Below are 20,739 nucleotides of genomic sequence, written 5' to 3'. Positions count from 1 at the left end.
GCCGCCGCCGCCGGGGACCGGAAGTGGCGTGCAAGGGCCGCGCCGCCCGCTTGCATTGCCGCCGTCGCGCGCGCGCAGGTTCTCGCGAGAGGCCGGGAGGGGGGCGGGGCCTCGCGGCGCACCCCCACCCCCCTCGCGGTAGAGGACACGGCCAAAATGGCGGCGTCTGCGGCGGCACTGCGGCACCTGGGCGCCCGCCTCGCCCTGCTCCCGCCGCAGGGCCGCGCCGCCGGCCGGCGGCCGCCGCTGCTGCTCCTCCTCCAGCAGCAGCAGCAGCAGCAGCAGCAGCAGCGCAGGGGGATCCGTCTCTCCGCGCCCGCCGCCATACAGGTAGAAAGAGGGGTTGGGGGAACGGGGCTCGTCCCCCTGAAGGGAAGTGTCCGGCCCCGGGGCGGGTGGGCGGTGAGGCGAGGGGCGGTGAGGTGAGGGGACTCCCCCGGCGTGTGGGGGGCCCTGCCCGGCTGCCGGTGTCTCGCAGGTGACGGTGCGGGACGCGCTGAACCAGGCGCTGGATGAGGAGCTGGAGCGGGACGAGCGCGTTTTCCTGCTGGGCGAGGAGGTGGCCCAGTACGACGGCGCTTACAAGGTGCGTTGGTGCCGTTACCGCGCCGGGAAGGGGCCTCAGGCGGGCCCTGACCCCTCTCCCTCCTGCCCTGCAGATCTCCAGGGGGCTCTGGAAGAAGTACGGGGACAAGAGGGTGATCGACACCCCGATATCAGAGGTATGGCCGCCCCCGTCCCCTGCCCTGGCGACCCTTCATCAGCCGCCCCCCCCCGGCGCTTACCCTCGGTTGCCTTCTCTTTCAGATGGGCTTCACAGGAATTGCTGTCGGTGCTGCTATGGTTGGTAAACTCGGATTCCTTCTCAATTAAACATGTAAACTATTTTTATGTAAAAACACCCTAATATATATCTTAATATATTTAATAGGCAGGGTTGAGACCAGTGTGTGAATTCATGACGTTCAACTTCTCCATGCAAGCAATTGATCAGGTTATAAACTCCGCTGCCAAGACCTGTTACATGTCTGCGGGATCAATCGCTGTTCCCATTGTCTTCCGGGGCCCCAACGGGGCATCAGCTGGAGTGGCCGCTCAGCACTCGCAGTGCTTCGCGGCTTGGTACGGGCACTGCCCGGGACTGAAAGTTGTTAGTCCTTGGAGCTCAGAAGATGCCAAAGGTCTGCTGAAAGCGTCAATCCGGGATGACAACCCAGGTGAATACAAGCAGATCATGACAATACCTAGCACTCGATCCTGAAAAGAATGTCTGTTGTCCCCTCCTGCCCTATTTAAAACAAAAAAAATTATCATTATACCCTAAAACACTTGTTTTAGTGCAGCTTTAGGGTACTTACAAGGCACAGAAGTATCGATTCAAATACTTAATTTTTTCCTAACAGACACTTGGCTTGCTAGCAGTAGACTCTAATTTTGTGCTGTTGCCAGCTACATACCGTTAATGCCAGTTTGGTACCAATCAGGAAACTTAGAAGCAGCATTTAGGAATCTACTGTAAAGGGGTTAAAAAGGATGAAGATAACTCAGGAGGAGTTCCTGCATGTGCATTGTCTATGTAACTCGTTTTTACAGATCATGTAATTCCCATGATAAATTCAGAATGTCACCGGTTAAAAACAGGGAAACCTTTATTTCTCACAAACACGCATGCAAAATCTAAGACTCTTCTAAAACTAGCGGTTCTACCATTGTGTACCAAAAGTTAAATGTCTGACCTCATTTAAGACTAATCGTAGACAATTTTTTAAATAATTCAGCATTGAGGTAAAGGCTGTGATTGATTTGTTTGTTTGTTCCTGCAAACATACTCAAGTCCTTGTTGCCTGGATGGCAAGTATCTTGAGCGAGTCTGCTGCAGTACCGTTAATCATCAGGACAGTCCTCTGCCTGCAGATGTACACGTTAATCCAAGTATGTTTTCTTCTAGTTGTGATGCTGGAAAATGAATTACTGTATGGCGTTCCCTTTGAAATGTCTGAACAGGCACAGTCAAAGGATTTCGTTGTTCCAATTGGAAAAGCTAAAATTGAAAGGCAAGGTAAGCTGAGAACACAGTTTGTTTCCTTATTAACTGAACTGATTGGGGACTTTTTTGGGTTTTTTGGCCTTTTTGCTGTTCAGAATACTGCTGTCGTGGGGCACTGAAAAATATTTCAAATCTTAAGTGTTCAAATGTGATTTTATCCTGTAGTATACTTAATTGTTCTGTTGCCCATATAAAGAAAAATCACTTGATTCTCTATATCTTATCTAAAACTAAACCTTTCTAAAAGATTTGTTCCTTAGTATAGAGACATTTGAAAAACTTTTTTCCTCGCCTTAGTATGTAATGTTTGTCAAAAATACAGAAGAGAGCACTGTAATATTTCAGCCCATTTGTACAGAATTTGCCACTGAATTACACAAATGTTTGAAAAGGATAATCTGGAAACTGTATTAAATTTCTCCTCAGTTCCCTGAATTAACGGGTGAAGTTGTGTCTTCACGTAGTCCTTCTGCTACCACTCTTCATGCTATGTATGGGCATAGAATACTTAGCATTTCAAATAAATGTAAGGAACTTAAATTTACAAGAGGATCCCAACATGACCTTGAAAGGAGCCTGAGGTCCAGAGAAAAGCTTTAAATCTTAAGGTGTTTTTTTTTTTTTCTTTTTTAACAATATTTAACACTGATTTCTATTCTAGGAACTCATGTTACATTAGTGTCACACTCAAGACCTGTCGGACACTGTTTGGAAGCAGCTGCTGTGCTTGCCAAAGAAGGTGTAGAGTGCGAGGTGGGTGGGGTTTCTGTTGGTTTTCTCTTTCCCTGGAGTGGGGGGAAAAAAAGCAGAGGGTCTTCTCATCCAGGCTCTGCCAAACTTCAGTGTAATAACTGCAAGCTTCTTGTATTTGTAAATGCCTTAACAGGCAGTGAGCCCAGCACATGCATTTCATGTTTCTGCATTTGACCTTTTCATCACAAAATTAAGGCAGAACCGCTACCGATTTTCAGATTGACGTAGCTGGATGGTCAGCAGCACAATGACAGTAGGCATTAGTGTGGCTGCATCTCGGTACAGCAAGACTCACCCACCTGGGATTCTCCAGGAGCCACCAGAAACTGTTCTGCAGAGTGTCTGCCAGGATAAAAAGTTAGAAATTGGATTAACTTGAAGTCTGGTCTTGGAAGTCAGAGTAGATGAAAGTGCTAAAGGACAAAACTCAGAGTCTCCTTTTGTGTTTTTTTCAGGTTATAAACCTGCGTACCATCCGACCAATGGATATTGATACAGTGGAAGCCAGCGTTGTCAAGACAAACCATCTCGTAACCGTAGAGGGAGGTTGGCCGCAATTTGGAGTAGGAGCCGAAATCTGCGCCAGGATCATGGAAGGTACCGAGTTTTGCAGTATAGACGTTGATCTCATTCCCTAGTCTAATTCCTGACGACTTCTTGATAAAGGCAAAGTTAGGGTTTTATATCTGAGGAGCTTGAGCCTAGCTGTCTTGCTCCAGAGATTTTCACAGGGCGGATCCGGCTCGTATTCTATTGCGAGTAATTCTTATCCCGGGAACTTGACTGTGTGAGAAGCAGGATGGAAACTTTTTGTCTAAACCCTAGTACACGAAGATAAATGAGCAGGAACAGCTCTCTCGGGAATATTAGAGCTACAGGAACAAAACTGCTTAAATAGATTAAGATTCAGAAATTGAATTGAGAGAAAACCGTAGTGCATGGCAACCTGACAACTGTTTTCTGTTTCAGGATCTGCCTTTAACTACTTGGATGCTCCAGCTGTGCGCGTTACCGGTGCAGATGTTCCTATGCCTTATGCAAAAAATCTAGAAGATAACTGCATACCTCAAGTGAAGGATATAATATTTGCAGTGAAGAAAACTTTGAATATCTAAAGTGTAAATACATGTTTTAAAGCCCTGCTTTAAAAAGCATCAACGGTGTGGGGCGAGTTGTATGCATAACTTTGTTGTATAGCTACATGAACTTTTGTACAGTAGGGAAAGTTTAGTGACCTCCCAGAATATTTATATGGGTTACCCTCTAAGCCACACTTCCTATAAGCAACAATGTGGTAATGCTTGTTTGTTCAACAGTCCAGGTGGGTTAGTGCTAGTGTATGTGGAGAAATCTGATTCCAGATTCAGAGGGAGGAAAAAAATCCTCTGTTTCTGCTTGCCTTGTAAGTGCCAGGCTAGCTGTATTAAACCGGCTGTAGTGGTGGCTGAGCGAAGGACTGCAGCGAGCCGGAGTCCAGGCCTGCAATGCTGTACCGCTCTCTGGGAGCCCGGGGTCGCAAGGCTGATTAAAAGTGGATGATCCAACGGGAGCGCGTGAAGCCCTGCTTTTCAGTTCAACGGTGAAGTGCAACTGTCTGCACAAAGCGGCTCTGGCAGCCTGCGGTACGGGCTAAGAGATGCTAACGTGTTTAGTTTGAAGAGCACTCCGCTCATGCAGGAAAGCCGCCGCACAAGAGCTTAAATAAAGATCCTGATCCTCCTCAGCCTGTGATGGGAAACACTACCTATCTTTTCTTCGCTAGCTGCTACATACAGCGATAAAAAACACTTGCCCAGATGCTTTGCTTTATGTATTATTGTTTTTAAACTCATCCCATGGTTCTAACGGCACGCTCAAACGATAGTTCTTACTAAGTGATTTTATTCAGTCGCACTGAGCCTGCGTTCGCAGCGGCAGCACGGATCGCGTTTGGAGAGCTGGGAAACGGTCGCAGCAGCCTTTAGGCAGATGCCCACGGGGCAGGGTTTAGCAAAGGGGCTACTCCTGACAGGCAGGGAGAGCTCTGCTGGGCTTTGTTCAGCAGCTTCTGGTCCAGAGCGAACGCTGCCCAGAGGAGCCCGTGCAGCGCGGCTTGCTCCGTACCCCAGGCAGGCTGCCTTTCCACGGAGCTGCGGGAGAGGAGATCCTTCCCTCCATAAGGAAGGCAGAAGAGCTCGGGTCCTATTTCAGGAACACCTTTCAGGATATTTCCCTTTAGCAGAAGTGCTGTGAGGTTCTTAGGAAGTCTGGCTCGCAGGTGAAATCCTGGCGGAATATACCCACCACCACGCCGCTGAAGGAATTCATTAACATTTTAATAAAAATGACTGAATATCACAGGTTACATGAAACTTTGTACAGACATTCTCTGCATAGTAACAAACACTGATGTACTTGAATTTAAAAAATGGATTATCTATAATCCTTTAAAGTGCAATTTGTTGAAGGTTTTAAATCAAAAAGGATCTTTCAATAAAGTTTAAGCTGTAGAATTAACTTGAAGTAACTTTGCATTTAACTAAATCACGAATAATATCCCAGTGCCCTCATAACTCCCATTTCAACTGTTTCCTCATTTAAAAACACTTTCCCTTCGAGTTACGGGTAGGATGTCCATTTAAACAAGATTAATGAAACAGCGGTTTTCCTCCACCAGCAAATACGGTGGCAATAAGACTTAATTCTCCAGTTCCCTCACCTGTGCAGGACGCTTTAAGGGTTGGGGGGTGTTGGATTATCTAAAACAAAACTTGCTGATTTAGTGCAGCAAGAATTAAGATGATTTACAACTGCATGAAAAGTGTTGAAAACTGAGCCGACTAAAACTACATTCCTGTAATTTGGAAAAAAGGGGTGGAATAGAGCTAGAAAAAAAATGCATTAATTCACCATGATCATGGTCATTCCTATTTTCAGATTTTTATTCAGCTACGTAGAAGTCGCTGTACCCCTGAAACTGTAGCTAGAGAACAAAGTTCTTGAAACCAAGTAAAGAGTGGAGTACTTATCGCAGCATGGCAACGCAACTCGGACAGGGTAGTGCTGCTGCTCAAGAAAAGCTGAAACGGGGGTAAACAGCGTCGGTCGCCGGTCAGGAGGGTCTTCGTTCCTAGGCAGCACAGGAGGGGGAGAGGGAATTCGATCCCGGTGTGAACCAGTGGCCTCAGCTGATCCTGGGAGCGCTGTAGTCGCAGGTCTGTGTTTTCTTCAGAGTTCCTTTCTGAAAGTTTTGAATGGAGCTGAGTAAGGCTCCTCGGCTTGCACTGACATCAGGCTGCGGGCTCGGCGGCGGTGGCACCTCTGTGCTCAGAGGAGGAGCTGCTGGTGGCAGGGGCGGCGGTGGCGGTGCTGGGGGTATCGACGATGCTCCTGTTGAGTTGAGGAGAGAAGATGTAGTTTGATTATGCCAAGGAGGTTCTGCCGCGGGGGACTGCGGCTGCTTAGCTGGACTTGGTCAGTCCTGCACTAGCCACGTCATTCCTTGAATGCCAGTGGAGTGTGAAGAACAGAATGGATGGAAAATGCCAAAGTGATCAAATCCCTCTATCTGCAGGTGAGTCGTGGCATCTGAGACACCTCTGAAACGATGCCTGAAGTGCCTCAGCACCCGGGGATGCAAAACATGACTCAAATGTGATCTTGCACTGAGGGAAATGGAGGTCACTTAACAGCACCTCCCAACTTCAGCTTCTCTCGTTTGTCCCTGGTGAAGCAGTTTGCTCTTTGGGTCGTGAACAGTAACAAAGACGGGAAGCAAATCTTAGTACCTGTTCTTATTTACATGACTAACTTTACGTTAGGAAGGACCACATTGCTGTAGTATTTGTCATGACTGCTCGGCCAGATTATATTCCATTTTTGAAGTACTAACTGCAGATAGAGTTTTCTGGAGGTGTTTTACACTTCCACAGTAGTGTCAGACTTTCTCTGAACATGTTGTAACAAACGCTTGTTTCACAGGCTGAGTGAATCACAACAACCTGCCACGCACACCGCTTGCCTGCCTCTCACGTTCCCACCAGTCACCTTTGCACGCTGGCCCTTGTTTCCTACCCCGGTGACATCCACCTGACGCTTCTCATCGTGCCTCAGCCTCCGCGTCCTGACGCCCTGGGGAGCCGGAGCCCACGGCGGTGCACGCAGACAGCCAGCCCGGCAGCGAGGGCCTGCGTGGAGGTGCTCCCTGGCAGCTCCGATCCAGGCAGGTGGCCTTGTTTGCCCCAAGCAGCTCTCCCAAACGCCCTGACCTTGTGCAGCTCTGCTGCTGCAGATTGCACCGTCATTTCTACACAAGTATAATGACAGATCCAGGCAGGAGTAAGAGCAAAGGGCTTCAGAGGTGGCCGCTTGCCGTTCCACAAGACATCCACGTGAAGGTGGCATTTGCAGCCCATCACCAGCTATATGGGGAATGATGGGCCTGTCTTGTCTCATCTATTCTGGAATGAGTAGGGGCATAATGATTAATATCTTAGAACTATTCAACAGTGAGTTTTAACTCCATCACCTAGATCATGAGTTATTCCCTAGTAAGACTAGAGAGACAAATGGCAGCTATAGTCTAACACTTGCTTCCAGCAGCTCTAACCTACAAAGACGAATATACTGGTAGGTGGCAAGAACTATGATACTGAAGGACAACAAAGCAAAACAACATGAGGCCAACTGAGAAAGTACGGTTACTGAAGTAGCACTGCTTGCTATGAAGTAAGCAAACAGCAAGCAGTTAAAGGACATGATGCCACACGGACTCGAGAGGTATTCGATGAAGGATAAAGCTCAGCTACAGAAAACAAAAAGCAGGCAAAGTTCTCTGTGCTCCACTTCTCAATTCCTCACTAACACGTGTTCTCAGACTCACAACTAATAGTAAAAAAGTAACTGCTGTAATTCAAAAGAGCAGTTATACTAGATGAAAGTCATAACTCAAAGCTCCCTCATTTTCTATTTGTACCAGTCTTTGAAGAGAGACTTTTCCCATATGGGAGCAAGCTCAAAAGGCAGAGTATTCACACGAAGCATCCAATTTTGCCAGTGTACATTAATACATGCTGCGATTGTAGCACTTCCAACTCTTCAGCAGAAATTCTCACTGGCGTGAAAACCTTCTGTGACAACAAAACATGGAAGGACGTATTGGGCTCATCTTCACTCTCCTCCCTTCCAGAGGAAATACTCAAGTCCTAGTAGAAATATCAGGGATCAACCGAAACAATTTAACATGCCTGTTGCATGCGGATCAGCTGCTCTCTTAAGTAACCAAAACATTACACAATGTTAGCACAACCTGAAATAAACTGCATATTGATGCCTTGGGGCCATCTGACTTATCCAAACCTACTTTTTACACTAGCCAAAGATGTAAGTCAATTTATTATTAGAAATACTGGAAAACCATCCCCTAGGTTAGAGTCCTCCTGTTTCTCATGTGTGTACAGACTGCCAGCAAAGCGCAGCAAAGCAAATCTGGACACTTTGCCAAAGGAAGAACAAGACCAAGTACAGTTAAAGTAACCAGTTTTGCGGTTGAAGTGGTCAGAGCAGAACACGGTAGGACTGGCGTACCAACGCTGTCACCAAACTGATCAGATGAACTGCTGTAAAAGAGCCAAGACGAGCTAATCATAAATGAAATGGCTTGAAAAAGATGCAAGAACTGCAGAGAACGAAGACAAGAGTTTTGGCTGGAGCTGCAAGGTGAAGTTGAGGAGGCCATGCAAATAGTTGTACAAGATGCAATAGAGAATGACCATGAGAACAGTGGCCAGGACTCTGGAATACAAATACAACGGTAACATATGCAGTGAAAGAAGGTACACGTTTGACAGAGAGAGGGGCAAAAAAGCCAGAAAGTGCTTGGATCACTAAGCATTATCAGGTCAAGATTCCATGCGTTATCTTCAAATTTTGGTCTGGTTATTTTACATTGGGGGCAGAAAAGACAGAGAAGTAGGGAGAGAGGCCACCTTCCTGCCAGGAGATTTGTTAAATTCCTCAGGACTAACTAGTATTGAAATTGAGCTGCCAACAACATCATACAGTTAAACTCTTGGGAGGCTGACAATGATACTCTTACACCTGAGCTCTGCCTTAAAACATAAACACACACAGTTTTTAGGATGGTATCTAATTAGCTATGAGCATTACATATTGAACCCATTAATTGAGAGCATGGTTCTGAAAATCTTCAAATCAATTCATTTCAATTAGTCAATCAAAACCAAGCTGTCCTTCCCTTCTTGACATGAGTGGTGCAAAGGAAATCTTAATTCACACTGGTGTGCTCCTATGCAGTTACATCTACAGATTAAATTGTTCTGTCCAACAGTGAAATATTTTCCCGTATTTACTAGAAAAAACATTTGGGACAACTGCTCAGTTATAACTAGACCTTTCCAATACATATGTTGGAAGAAGTTGCCTGCAAACGCACATTTTACTCATTCATGCAGTTGTTAGAATAAAACACTCAAACAAGAACTTACCAAGGGTTTTTTACAGGGACATTTTTGTTAAGAGAGTGTGTTAAAAGGAATAGGAAGTAAATCAGATGCTGTAAACTTGATGCCTGAATTGAAACAAAAACTTAATTATGAATTTAAAGTGACAGTAATTGTGCAAACAGCATTAAAAAGTTGGCTGAGAATGGGATGCAAAGAAAATCATTTTAGCGTAAGAGTTTTTAAAGATGCTGTATTTCATTAAAATAATCCATCAGAATGTTCAGACCTTTTTCTTCTATTCCCTCCCAAGACTAAGCAAGTTCAAGATTTGCATTCAACTTTTCCATACAGAAACAGAGCATCTTTAAAGAGATAAATCAGCATTAGCTTACTTTTCCGAAAATTCACGTTCAAAATGATGCATGCTCTATTGAAGACAGCAGAGAAAGAGAGAGGACACAAGTTAATCATCCGGTTCTCGTGTCAAAGTAAGAAAAACAGATACTGTTAGCTAAAAAGTTAGCACAAAAATTAATACATTCTTATTCACTGACAAATATGAGGAGAGCAGATTGACTATTTCATATTACATGTACAATACTTTGATTCTGAATAACAAACCACAGTTTTCCATGCTATAAGCATTATTATACTTGATGAACAAATACAACACACATGCTTTCAGTTCCACATGCCATAATTCAAGCTTTACAGGATTAAAGTGCGTTTAGAGAGATTTAGCAAGAAATCTGCCAGAAATTAGCCACAGAAGACAAAATCCACTCAGTTCAAGAACACCCCCTGTCGTATTAACACCTGTATTTACACTTAGGCTCCATGGATCAGAGACACTCAAGAACAGCACTTGCTAAAGCATTCAAATTGTCTTACAGAAAGGTAAAGAGCGGAAAAGATGCACCATATGGGTGCCTACGAAACGTATGTTGTACTGAAGGAGTCAGAACAACTGGCACAGAAAACAATAGCTAAAGTTAAGTATTCCCGCAGGGAAGCGAAAGCGGCACCCTCAAAACTTCTCTCTATTGTAAGAGAGCTCGCTGGTGTTTTATGGGCTTACTGGATTTAGAGAAGATGCAGTGAAGTTTTAAATAACCCATACCACACTGCTCTGCATCCCTTCTGATCCTAGCCACAGCTCATAGCCGCAAAGAAAAATAACAGATCTTCAAGAAAGCAAAGAATTGTGCAAGTGGAGAAAAAAAAGAATCAAACATTCAAGGGAGAATGTCAGAAACACGGGAAGTTGTATTAGAATCACTTGCCACGACCTAAACAATGTATTTCAAAGATGATATTTAGCCGAGTATCTGCAACAAAACCAGCCCAAAACATTCTAGTCAATGAGGAAAGCCCATGAGAGCCTACACTTCTAGTAGACACCTTTCCCCTCAAAGCAGGTCATGCATTCGATCCTACAGTTGCAGCTATCATTACGAAGACAGCTGAAGCCAGCAATCATTTTTTCTTAGTATGGTTTGCATTGACTATACCAAGCACTCTACTGCAAGCTCAGTCTTGCAACGCCTTTGTTCAGAGACAAAGGCACGTCTCAACGTGTGAGAAACGCCCTGAACAAGGTTACTTCCCCAGGGCACGTCAGCCTGGAGCCCGCTCCCCTCTGGTCAGCGTCTCTGGCTCTGCACCCACCCATACACTACACTGATTTGGTTGGTTACAGGCCAGGACAAGGGCAAGAGCTTCTGCTGGGTACACTTTTCCGTGTCAGCCTTCATTTATCAATGAATGCCAGCCTTCGTTTATCATTTATTATGTATCATCAAGATGCTTTGACATGCCACGATTCTAACACAACCGCAAACAAACCAGAAAGACAGACTGAAAGCCGCATTCCCTTTCTGACAGTCATCTCACCACACTGATACCCACAAGCAATTTTGGTTTAGAGGTAAATAGCCTTAGTAAGTACAAGGTAACTGGAAGAGAGAGATACAAGCTATAGATCCATCAGTTGTCACAAAGCAAGTCCTACCATGGGGCCAGTGAGTCTTTCAGCGAGTCATTAACAGCATACTTGCTTAGAATAGCTAAAACTACAACATTGCTGGTGAAAAAAAAAATCAAGCACACTAACTTTTTCTTAGAGCTATCTGAAGTTTCTTCTATTAATTCTACTCACAAAAGCATTCCTGAAATGGTGACACCTGCCTTTACACCCAATCAAATGCATTAATGCCATCGGCACACTAAAGCACTTGCCAGTTTGAACGCAGCAGGGCAACGTGCACTGTGTCAAGCGGGGCTGATCACCGCGAGTCACCGTGAGCGCACCGACAGCAGGATGACCGACACGCTGTGACAACGTGGTTTGATCAACAGCCAAGTTTTGAGCCCAAACTTGAGCCAAACTTAGCCATCTGAGCCACATCTACACATAAACCTGCATCACATGCTTAAAACTTGAAAAAGCTTTCAGTGAAGTTCCAACAGGCTGAAGTTAAAACGTAAGTAAAGTAGTTTTATCGCAGAAAAGAAAAATGTTTTTTAAACATCTGCCCATTTTGGAGGCATAAGGTTTTCTTTTTCATTTTTAGCTACTTCTTTTTTAAAGCATACAGACCTTGAAATAAACCCTCCAGCTAAGAGTCAGTACATCCAGAGAATAGCGGTGCTATTGGGCAACACAATAACAGTAATTATTTTGTTTAGACTAACTGGGAGAAGATAGTTCATAAAATATACACTTCAACACACCCTCAACTTGAAGGATAAATGACCAATTTGAATTTCAGCATGGCTGATTTCAATTACATCACTCAGACTGCAGTATCCTTTGAAAGACCATCCACAGCAAACACAAATTTGATTGCTTCGCTTCAGTTACCGAGTTGTGCTGTGTAGAAAGTTCCTGGGACTAGGAATCATATGGCATGAGTCATCATAAGAAACGGCAGTGCTACAGGCTGCCTCCCTTCTAGAAATATATCCCATTGACACCTGCTGCTGTTAATGTTTGGCAGCGCTCCTCTTCCAGCCTCTCAGACTGAGGCACGTTCACTATTGCTCAATGTTCAGATTTGTCATCAAACTTTCATGAGCATTTCTATTGCCCACTCAAGCAGATTCTCCACCACTTCCCACCGCCTGTCCTGAACATCATCAAAACTGTTTGCACAGCTACCCAGCAAATTGGAAGAAGGAACTGGCCAAAAATAATAAAGATATTTTTAACCCAAATCAGTTTCTGACTTGTTCCTACCAGTTCTACTGGTGTTATCAATGGGCTGTAGCAGAACAGGGGAGATTTAGGCAGCCTAAGCCACTGAATTTGTCACACCCGAAATTCCTGAAACTGTATCACAACAGTACAGGCGTAAAGAGGCAACACACAAAAAGAAGAGATCAACGAACAGTACCTCAGAGTCAACAGACCATTAACATCAGAACAAATGCATACTGCAACACGAGGACCAGAAAATGTCTGGAAAGTAGCAATGTTGGTAGGGCTGGAGTAACAGAGACTTTGAAGCAAGCACTTACACTCTTATGGGTAAATCATATCATGTATATCTCAAGAAAGGTTATTAAATGAAAAAGAACAGTATTAAAAGGTTCTCTATGGCCCTCAGAAGAGAGCAAATGCCCACACACAGGCTGACACAAGATAAATGTCATCCCTGTGTTCCGTCCTTGGAAACCACCATCCCTTAACCATCCTTGGGAATAACACCCACAGTTGCAGGGACAGGGGAATGAAAAACAAAGAAAAAGACAAACACTGTAATGACTCTTGAACTTACCTGCTGTAGAGGGCGGAGTGGGGGATGATGGAGATGTTAATGGGGAACTCGCCCCAGAGCCTGCTAAATAAAACAACAGTCTAGTAACTAAAGCTGTGACATTAAAATTCACCACAGTCAGACAAGACAGATTGTTGGAAACAGGCCAACTTTATTGACTGAAGATCCAATCCTGCTTCCACTGAAATCTTGGGAAAGATTCCCATTCATACCAAGTGTCACCCAGACCCGATCTGAACAGAGAAACTTAACAGCACACAGTATCAGAGGAGGTCCAAACACATAAGAAGCGCACTCAACAGTATTCCTCAATGGGAAACACTTCTTTTCTGTTGCTTAGGCTGTTGGATTTCAGCGTCCAAATTCTGTTCTCCTTAAGAGTTGTGCCACTGCACGGATGGCACCCCATTTCTCCTTCTAAGAGATGATTTTCAGTCAGTTGCTGTACTCCACAAGTTACTCTGATATCTGACTATTCCACAACAGGCTGCTTTTGGACACGTTTTAGCCAGGCAAGTCAACTCTGTTAAACTGTTCAGTAGTACCAACCATTGTTTTTTACTAAATGAAGACCTGTCAAAGGCTCTGTTGTTTTAGAATTCGACACTGAAGCAGGAATTAAACAGATAATTTTTTCATTCATGTTAACACCTTACTACAGAATACAGATCACCACAGAGTTTCTCCCTGAAGGCTGCATTATTAAATGGCCCAAATAATGGATGTTATTATCATTCCACTCAAATGTCAAACAGAATGAAGAGACTGATTTTTTTTTGGAGGAATGGGGCACAGAAGAGAGGACACATTGCTTTGTATTAGGCAGCTGAAAATCTAACACTGACAATATTTTTCAGCCCTTGATTTATCTATTATTAAATACCCAAAAGAGCGGTTTCAGGCTCTGGTAGTCCAATATTAATGTGTAAACTGACAGCGACCCTGGATCTTCTAAGCCAGAAAATGACAGCAACAACAGAAACATTGACATAGCTGCATAGAAGCAAGCTCTTCTCTCTGTAGTTACCTGAGTTATTTGAGTTGCTGTATTTTGCTGAGTGTTCTTCCCCACTTTCATAGGCAGAGCGTTTTGACTTCTTTAAAAAAAGAGCAGAAGAAACAGAAGATGGGAATGAATAATCGCTTTCCATGATAAGGATTGAACTGACACACAGACCTGTAACAGTCATCCACTGTATCATGCAAGGTTTATCGATGCCCAACATCCCTCGCCCCACACCCAACGTGTGCTGCCACGATGACCACAGCAGCGAGGCTGTTCTGCGCTCAACTATCTCCAGGCAAGCAAGCAGGGCAACTCCAGGCTCCTCTCACCACAAGGGAAAGGCAGAAAACTGACCCACGGAAAGGAAGAGAAACACAGACAGCGTGTTGCAGGAGCAGACTAAAAAAGGCTCCAATACCCTCACCGGGCAGCAGGAAGCAGCACAGGCTGTGTTAACTAAGCCTCTTTTCATACAGCAACCTCAGCCTGTGGTTGTGCATGCTAAACATTCAAAAAAGATACACGTCTTTTTCTGTGTGAGAAAGCTACTTAAAGACTGCTTACTTTTCGTGCTAAGATCTTCCTTTTCTTTTTTTCTTCTTCAGAGCCATGATGAGATTGAGCTCTTGTCAGCCTTCTGTGCTGGTGAATCTTCAAAATGAAGGGAAAAACAGAGAAAGACCATGTTAAGATCTTAAATGTTCTCAGACAAGGCATGTGTTTGGGGTGCAAGAAAACACACTGTAGTCACTTTACATGTTTAGTTTTCTTTTTTCATGGTTAGTTTTTATCTTTACTGTTGCTGGCAGAGGATGGAGCCTCACATTGCAGTTAAAATGATCCTTTAACTTCGGAGCCACTGCCTGTGGAGCCGCTTAAAACAGTGAAATGCCGTACAGTCAACAGCTGTTCTACAACTCCTCATAGTGCATTTTTGGGAAGGCAAATCTGTTGATTGAAGCCTTTATTACTCAAAATCACCCTGAGTGAGTAAAAACCCACTTTCTCCATGTAAAAGTGTTAAGAGGAAATGGAATGTCTGTAGGAAATAAAGGAAGGAAATGCAGACGTTACCAATTTCTGTTCTTCTGTTAATCGTTTTTCTATGCATTCCTTGGAGGTTTTCAATGCCTCTTTTAGCTTAGTAGGAATCTAGTACAGAATGGGGAAAAAAATCATAGCACAAAACATGATAAAGGAAAATATAACTTCACTGCTCATAACTCACCATTCATCTGATCATGTTGCCCATCTAAGGCCCCAAGTTCCAACGCTATGCCCTTAGTGAAGGGGAAAAGAAGACTCTAGATGCATATTTTCGACTTCAAACCTAGCTACAGATCTAACAGCAGGGACAAAGAAACACTGAATAATGGAAGGGATACTCTAATGGCAGGGACAGCTAACTGCTTTGATACTCTGGTCACATCCCCAAACTGCCATGAGGCTGACAAGACACACAGCACGTGCCCTCCAGGAGAAGCGCTCTGGGGCAGCTCCCCAGTGGGAGCAGACGTGGCTCCCCGAAAGTCCCCGCACTGCAGCACTGGAGCTGGCAACAATGTGCTGATGGCGTCACCCAACAAAATCAGTTTTCACAGGTCTTAGCAATTCATTTCCTCTGACTGCAAGGGACCCACATTGCTCAGCAGCCTCCGCTCCGACAGAGCGCCATCATCAGTCATGCAAATTAGCTCCAGCACAGGAATTACACTTGAACGCTCATCAGTCACACTGTGCCCCCCTTCTAAGGGGTGATATAACGTTCTTGGGTGCAATTCACCAAAGGAATCAAAATACTGATGGCAATCACCATAAAGCCAAATAAAGCCAGCTCTCCTCTACCCTATTTGTCAATTAATGCATAGCTTACCCACAGCCTGGCACTTCCACAAACATCAGCAAATCAATGTTCAACTCTACCTTAAACTGTGGTTTCTCGGAGTTTGTTAGCAGGACATCACTGAATAATCTGTGAGTGGACAAAAAAGAGGAAAAAAAAAAGGGGGGGGGGGGAATATTACTCCCAAGAGACAGGCAGAACCACAGCAAGAATACTACTGGTACTGTTCACTTAACTACCCCTTTCTCCTTTTCCTTCTCTGTCTTCAGCCCTAGGCTACTGCTTGTTTTTTTCCACAGATTTTTATGTACTGCTTTTTATTTTCCAAGCACTGGTGTAGGATTAGCAGCATCCAACCCTCAGAATGTAGCCACTACTGATAGCAGAGTTAGCAAGACTGTGTGAAGTACTCTGAAAGCTCATAGAACAGGTACGGTTATCAAAGGCAGAGAAGGGTTTCCCCAAAACAAGAATGCCTTTTCCTTAAAAGTATATGGATTCTTTAATGACAAAAGATTACCAGGAACTTTATTTTAAATTTCATCTAAACAAAATCATTGCTCTTTTCAAGAAAACTTTCTTAGCGTAACTGTTGTTTTAGCATTAACAAGAACCATGTGAAAGATCAATGAATGAACTTAACATTTGAAAATATCTGCATTCTTGTCTGTACTCTGGCAAAGGCAATTAAAGCAAATATTCTAATATTTTTGCTCTCCCCTCTATGGTATCAGCAGCAACAGCATAAATGATTAATCCTTTTCCATCCAAAACAAAGACACTAGAGGGCAATGGCAGCCTGAAAATAAACCGGTTAGTCCATTTCAAGATACTTTGTCCTGGAGAACATACTAGAAAACTGTCCCAGAAAGAGATCTCAAGCCTGGCTCTGAGATATTCAGGGATGGTTTTTTTTTGTTGCTGTTCACTACGGAAAATTATAACAGGCCTATACTAGAGAAAACAAATTCAAGTCTATTGAGAGAATAGCATTGCATGAAAAATTCAGATATAAATAAAATTTTAAAGGACTTAAAAAACCCACGGATGTTCACCCTTGTTTACAGAGCAGTTTTCTGACCCTTTCTGATTACAGGCCCTTGCAAAATTAAGCAAACTCATATTTTATATGGTTATAATAAATAATAAAGCTTAATAAATATTTAAATTAAATTAATTGCATTGCACATCTACAGAGAACAGTTGTGAAGAGCATTGGTATGAAGGAAACATAGTATAATATCCTACGTATCAGATACAGCTGGGCATGGATTGTTTGTTCAACATCTTTTAACACCTGTATGTTCCTGTATTCACAGAGTTTTCTTATAGTATTTCTGCCCTGCTTACTTTCTTCTCTCTACCTCCCACCTCCTTTAAGAGCAGAGGAAGGGAGGAGTAGAAGGAATTGAAGGCTAAGACGAGCCTGCAGTGTCTCTTCCCAACCAGGAAACATGAATCTTGGAGCTTGCTCTAAATGTACTGCAATTCATATACTGTGAGATCAGACCCAGATTTAGGTATGGGCAATCTGTCATTTATAAGGTCGTGACTCTGGCACCTCGTATTAAGAAAAAATAAAAGAACCCTCCCACTGGGAACTGTGGTTCTACGCTCAGCATGCTGGTGACATGTCGCAGCACAGCGACAGCAGACAACTTCCCTGGTAATACTGTCCCCTAATTGCAGGAAGGGCGGCACTGCAGACAGCTATCATCTCCAGCTCAGTCACGCACTGACATTGCTCTCTTTCTGCATCCTCGTCTTGCCCCATACCTGCCCTCACCACCTCACTGCATCACCGGGAGGACAGCCTGTAAGGAAATTTATTCTGTCTATGCTTCAGAGAATCCCTAAGCCAGCCCTGAAAGAAACCAGCCAGAACTTCTACACAACATTTCATACCCAGACCCAGTCTAAATGTCACTGCAGAGCAAAGCAAGAGATCTATTTTGCTAGACGTAAGTAAACTGATAGCAAAATCTACTGAAGTAGGTCTGAAGGGGACATGCAAAAAGACTCTAAATGCTTTAAAACAATCTGTACATGATCTTAATCATGCTTGCACTACTTTAATAGCTGGATCAATTTAAACCATAGCACCATGCTAAATAAAATGCATTCATAACAGCTCCAACACACCAAGAGACAAAAAAAAATGTTAAATGAGCATCTATCATATTCACAAGGGATGGGTTCTACAAAGCCTATCAATTTTAAAGCTTCATTTGGGATACACTATACATCCCTCGGAATGAGGAGCAAAGCTTTCTAAAAAGGAACAAGAGCAAAAAGGTTCTTCCTCCTAACATAATGAAAAACATTGCTATGAGTATAAAACAAGTAAAACAAGACTTACGGCATCTGTAAGAGCCGTGAAACAGTTGGCATGCCATTCTTCATAGCTTCACAGGTCAGAATGGATTCCAACACAGACACTACCAAAGAAAGAATAAGAATTAACACATTTTTGCACAGCAGGATAGCAAATGATTTAGAATGAATGTCTGGCCCCTAAGTATTGCATCAGCTAAGCCGTGATGAAGCTCCGTGGCATGTGGTTTTTATTATAATGTTACTATTACACATACAAACTTTTCAAGAATGTTAGACGTGAGGCGAGGGAATCCAGACGTCTAATTACTTATTACACACTGCTTTATCACTCAGTAAAGAAAATGTTTTATTTAGATGCTACATATATTTCAGGAAGAACACATTTTCTATTTTTACAAATGACTAACTAATTCTTTCCGGTCACAGGCTGCAAAGATCTTGGGCTGCTATTTCACAGCACTTCAGCTTAGGTAAAAGGTGAGAGGACCCAGGAAGCCGAGACTGACGTTTTCTCCATTGTATACTCACCAACAAACACTGATGGTGCAGGAGGGAAGCTGTCCACTGGAATCGTATCTGGGGGTCTTCCATATGTCATTTCATACAGTAAGTGTCCAAAGCAGTGTACATCAACACCTTCTAAAGTCTGTGGAGGAACAAAAAAAATAAAACCACAACTTGCTAGAACTAAGCAGTTTTTCACAATTGGTTTGAAAACATGTGATAACCCATTAAAGAAAAAGAGTGGTCTTGCATTTGAAGACAGAAAAGAGGAACCATTAAGACAGTTCCTAACCACAACCATTTCCCTGCCTAACTTTAGCTCAAATGAAATCTTCATGCCTCAAGCTAAAGAGGCCCATCTTTCTGTATGTGATGATACAAATGGGATAGCAGTATAGTCATGTTCTGTATAAATGCATAAAGTAGTAAACTCTTTTCACACACAGCAGTTTAGAGAGCCATACATTGATACGAACTGCAACCAAGCACATTTTACTAGCTAAGTCAAACAGCAAAAAATGAGATCCATAATATGACCAGCTGTCACTTTACAGGAAGGTAGATAAAAAGACAGCAAAAATGCATACCAAACAAACCTGGGAGAGTCTCTTTCACTCCTTCTTAGGTTTGTACAAGCTGTACATACATGCTAAGCTCCCAGACAGCATATTTCCGAGATTTTTGAATCATGTTTAAACAGAAATGGCTCCTCTTATTGGAAGGGGCTTAGAGCTTTGATGGCACTAACAGATATGGAGTAACCATGAACTTTTGATCGTTTCTTTGACAACACAGTAGAACTTGTTTAGCAAGGTCAGCAAGCAGCTGTCTCCTGACGCTGTACAGAATTTATGACAATGAGCACTTAAAGGCAGGGCAAGATGCTGGCTAAAAGACTGTACTGCTGCAACAGGGCAAACTTGTTTTCATATATTTTAGGAAGATAATATTTTGCTTTGCAAGCCTGCAGTTAAGAGATGTCCTTCAAAAAAATAAAAAACAGCTTTTAATAGCTAGACATCTGCAAGCATCTAATCAACTTTCACAGTATCCACCAAGACAAGGCTGATTACTACCCCCAGCTAAGACCAAATAATAAGCTGCGCTCATTGAACAGACATGCAAGTGAAAAAGTGTGGTACACAATACGCACATTCCTATGAAATACAAGACCAGGGTGGGAAGAGATCTTAACTGCAGTTTACCTCTATTTGTGCTAGCAGTGCTGTCATGAAAACACTCACCTGCACTCCCCTTCTACCTGCTTACCTTTGGCCTCAGCCTCACTCCAGTGTGCTGCAACAAAACCTCTGTGCAGCCAGACAGTGATTTGGAGGAAGCAGAAAAGGGATTTGACGAAGAAAAGATCAAATTAAAGAAAGAGGGTTGAGAGAGGTTTTTTTTCATTCTAGTCAGCTCTCCACAAACAGAAGTTGAGGATAAAGGGATGCATAAGAGTCAGCTGAACTAATTGTCTGAACCTTACATTAATTTTCCGAAATTGTGAAAAGTATGATCGATAAAATGATGGAAGTCCCAACAAGGAATTTTCCAGATCCAGTAACTTGCAAGTGTCCCCATCCAACATCACATTGGCAGAGTGAAGATGGCCGTAAGGAAATCCTTTCTCATGCAAGAATTTTAATACCTGAAAAAAAATCCCAAGGCAGAGGCACTGTCACAAGATGCTCTGATGATCTCAAGATCTTAAATGCTCCAATACTAAAGCAGATACATAATAAATGAGGCCCCTATTTGGAATGCTTGCTCAACTTGATCTTCTATCTACATCATCTTTGGCTGACTATTCGTTTCCATTTCACCAGTAACATTTGTCACAAAACAAACATTTGATGCTGACCCTCAAAGCAGGCTTATAGACACCTCCCAAAGAGATCTGAAAACTAAAATTCACAATCCGACTGAATATTACAGTTTGAATAAAAATTTTAAAAACCCATTAATGACAAAGACTTTATGGCACATGTTCTGCACGCTATGAATTCCTTCTTTCCCTTTTCCTGCAA

The 20,739-nt window shown here is 43.3% G+C and overlaps 2 protein-coding genes across 23 annotated transcripts in view; one reads left to right on the top strand and one right to left on the bottom strand.

The window, feature by feature from the left end:
* Window positions 1-101: 101 nt before the first annotated feature.
* On the top strand, window positions 102-5,296 carry PDHB (pyruvate dehydrogenase E1 subunit beta). The gene is made up of 9 exons (XM_087743276.1): window positions 102-330; window positions 479-586; window positions 660-722; window positions 808-843; window positions 932-1,217; window positions 1,949-2,059; window positions 2,709-2,800; window positions 3,256-3,397; window positions 3,770-5,296. The coding sequence occupies exons 1-9, from the start codon at window positions 157-159 to the stop codon at window positions 3,913-3,915; spliced, it is 1,158 nt and encodes a 385-aa protein (XP_087599402.1). The 5' UTR covers window positions 102-156; the 3' UTR covers window positions 3,916-5,296.
* A 525-nt stretch (window positions 5,297-5,821) lies between these two features.
* PXK (PX domain containing serine/threonine kinase like) overlaps window positions 5,822-20,739 on the bottom strand; it is a 37,408-nt gene continuing 22,490 nt past the window's right edge. For 3 of the 22 annotated variants that reach the window (XM_087743255.1, XM_087743259.1, XM_087743274.1), the window contains 9 exons: window positions 20,199-20,360; window positions 18,737-18,854; window positions 18,231-18,309; window positions 15,952-16,000; window positions 15,103-15,180; window positions 14,593-14,679; window positions 14,050-14,119; window positions 13,023-13,085; window positions 5,822-6,169 (listed from right to left, as the gene is read on the bottom strand). In XM_087743255.1, coding sequence (XP_087599381.1) covers window positions 5,964-6,169; window positions 13,023-13,085; window positions 14,050-14,119; window positions 14,593-14,679; window positions 15,103-15,180; window positions 15,952-16,000; window positions 18,231-18,309; window positions 18,737-18,854; window positions 20,199-20,360 — 912 coding nt within the window. In that variant the 3' untranslated portion in view covers window positions 5,822-5,963. Of the gene's footprint in view, window positions 7,240-9,285; window positions 9,369-9,635; window positions 9,721-13,022; window positions 13,086-13,167; window positions 13,440-14,049; window positions 14,120-14,592; window positions 14,680-15,102; window positions 15,181-15,951; window positions 16,001-18,230; window positions 18,310-18,736; window positions 18,855-20,198; window positions 20,361-20,739 lie in introns of those variants that run through there. The other 19 variants (XM_087743256.1, XM_087743260.1, XR_015701241.1 and 16 more) reach the window with 18 other exon arrangements.

Source organism: Nipponia nippon, unplaced genomic scaffold (assembly GCF_047370975.1).
Source record: "Nipponia nippon isolate SJK-2023a ecotype South Korea unplaced genomic scaffold, ASM4737097v1 scaffold_9, whole genome shotgun sequence".
Lineage (NCBI taxonomy): Eukaryota > Metazoa > Chordata > Aves > Pelecaniformes > Threskiornithidae > Nipponia > Nipponia nippon.
The sequence above is the reverse complement of the archived record's forward strand: the minus strand, read 5'-3'. Positions and strand labels throughout refer to the sequence as shown.

Bases quoted from the DNA above. Each gene is read 5' to 3' on its own strand.
- PDHB (XM_087743276.1), top strand. From the start codon at position 157: ATGGCGGCGTCTGCGGCGGCACTGCGGCACCTGGGCGCCCGCCTCGCC. The intron at 723-807 runs GTATGGCCGCCC...CTTCTCTTTCAG, and splicing joins TCGACACCCCGATATCAGAG to ATGGGCTTCACAGGAATTGC. The intron at 1,218-1,948 runs GTGAATACAAGC...GTTTTCTTCTAG, and splicing joins AATCCGGGATGACAACCCAG to TTGTGATGCTGGAAAATGAA.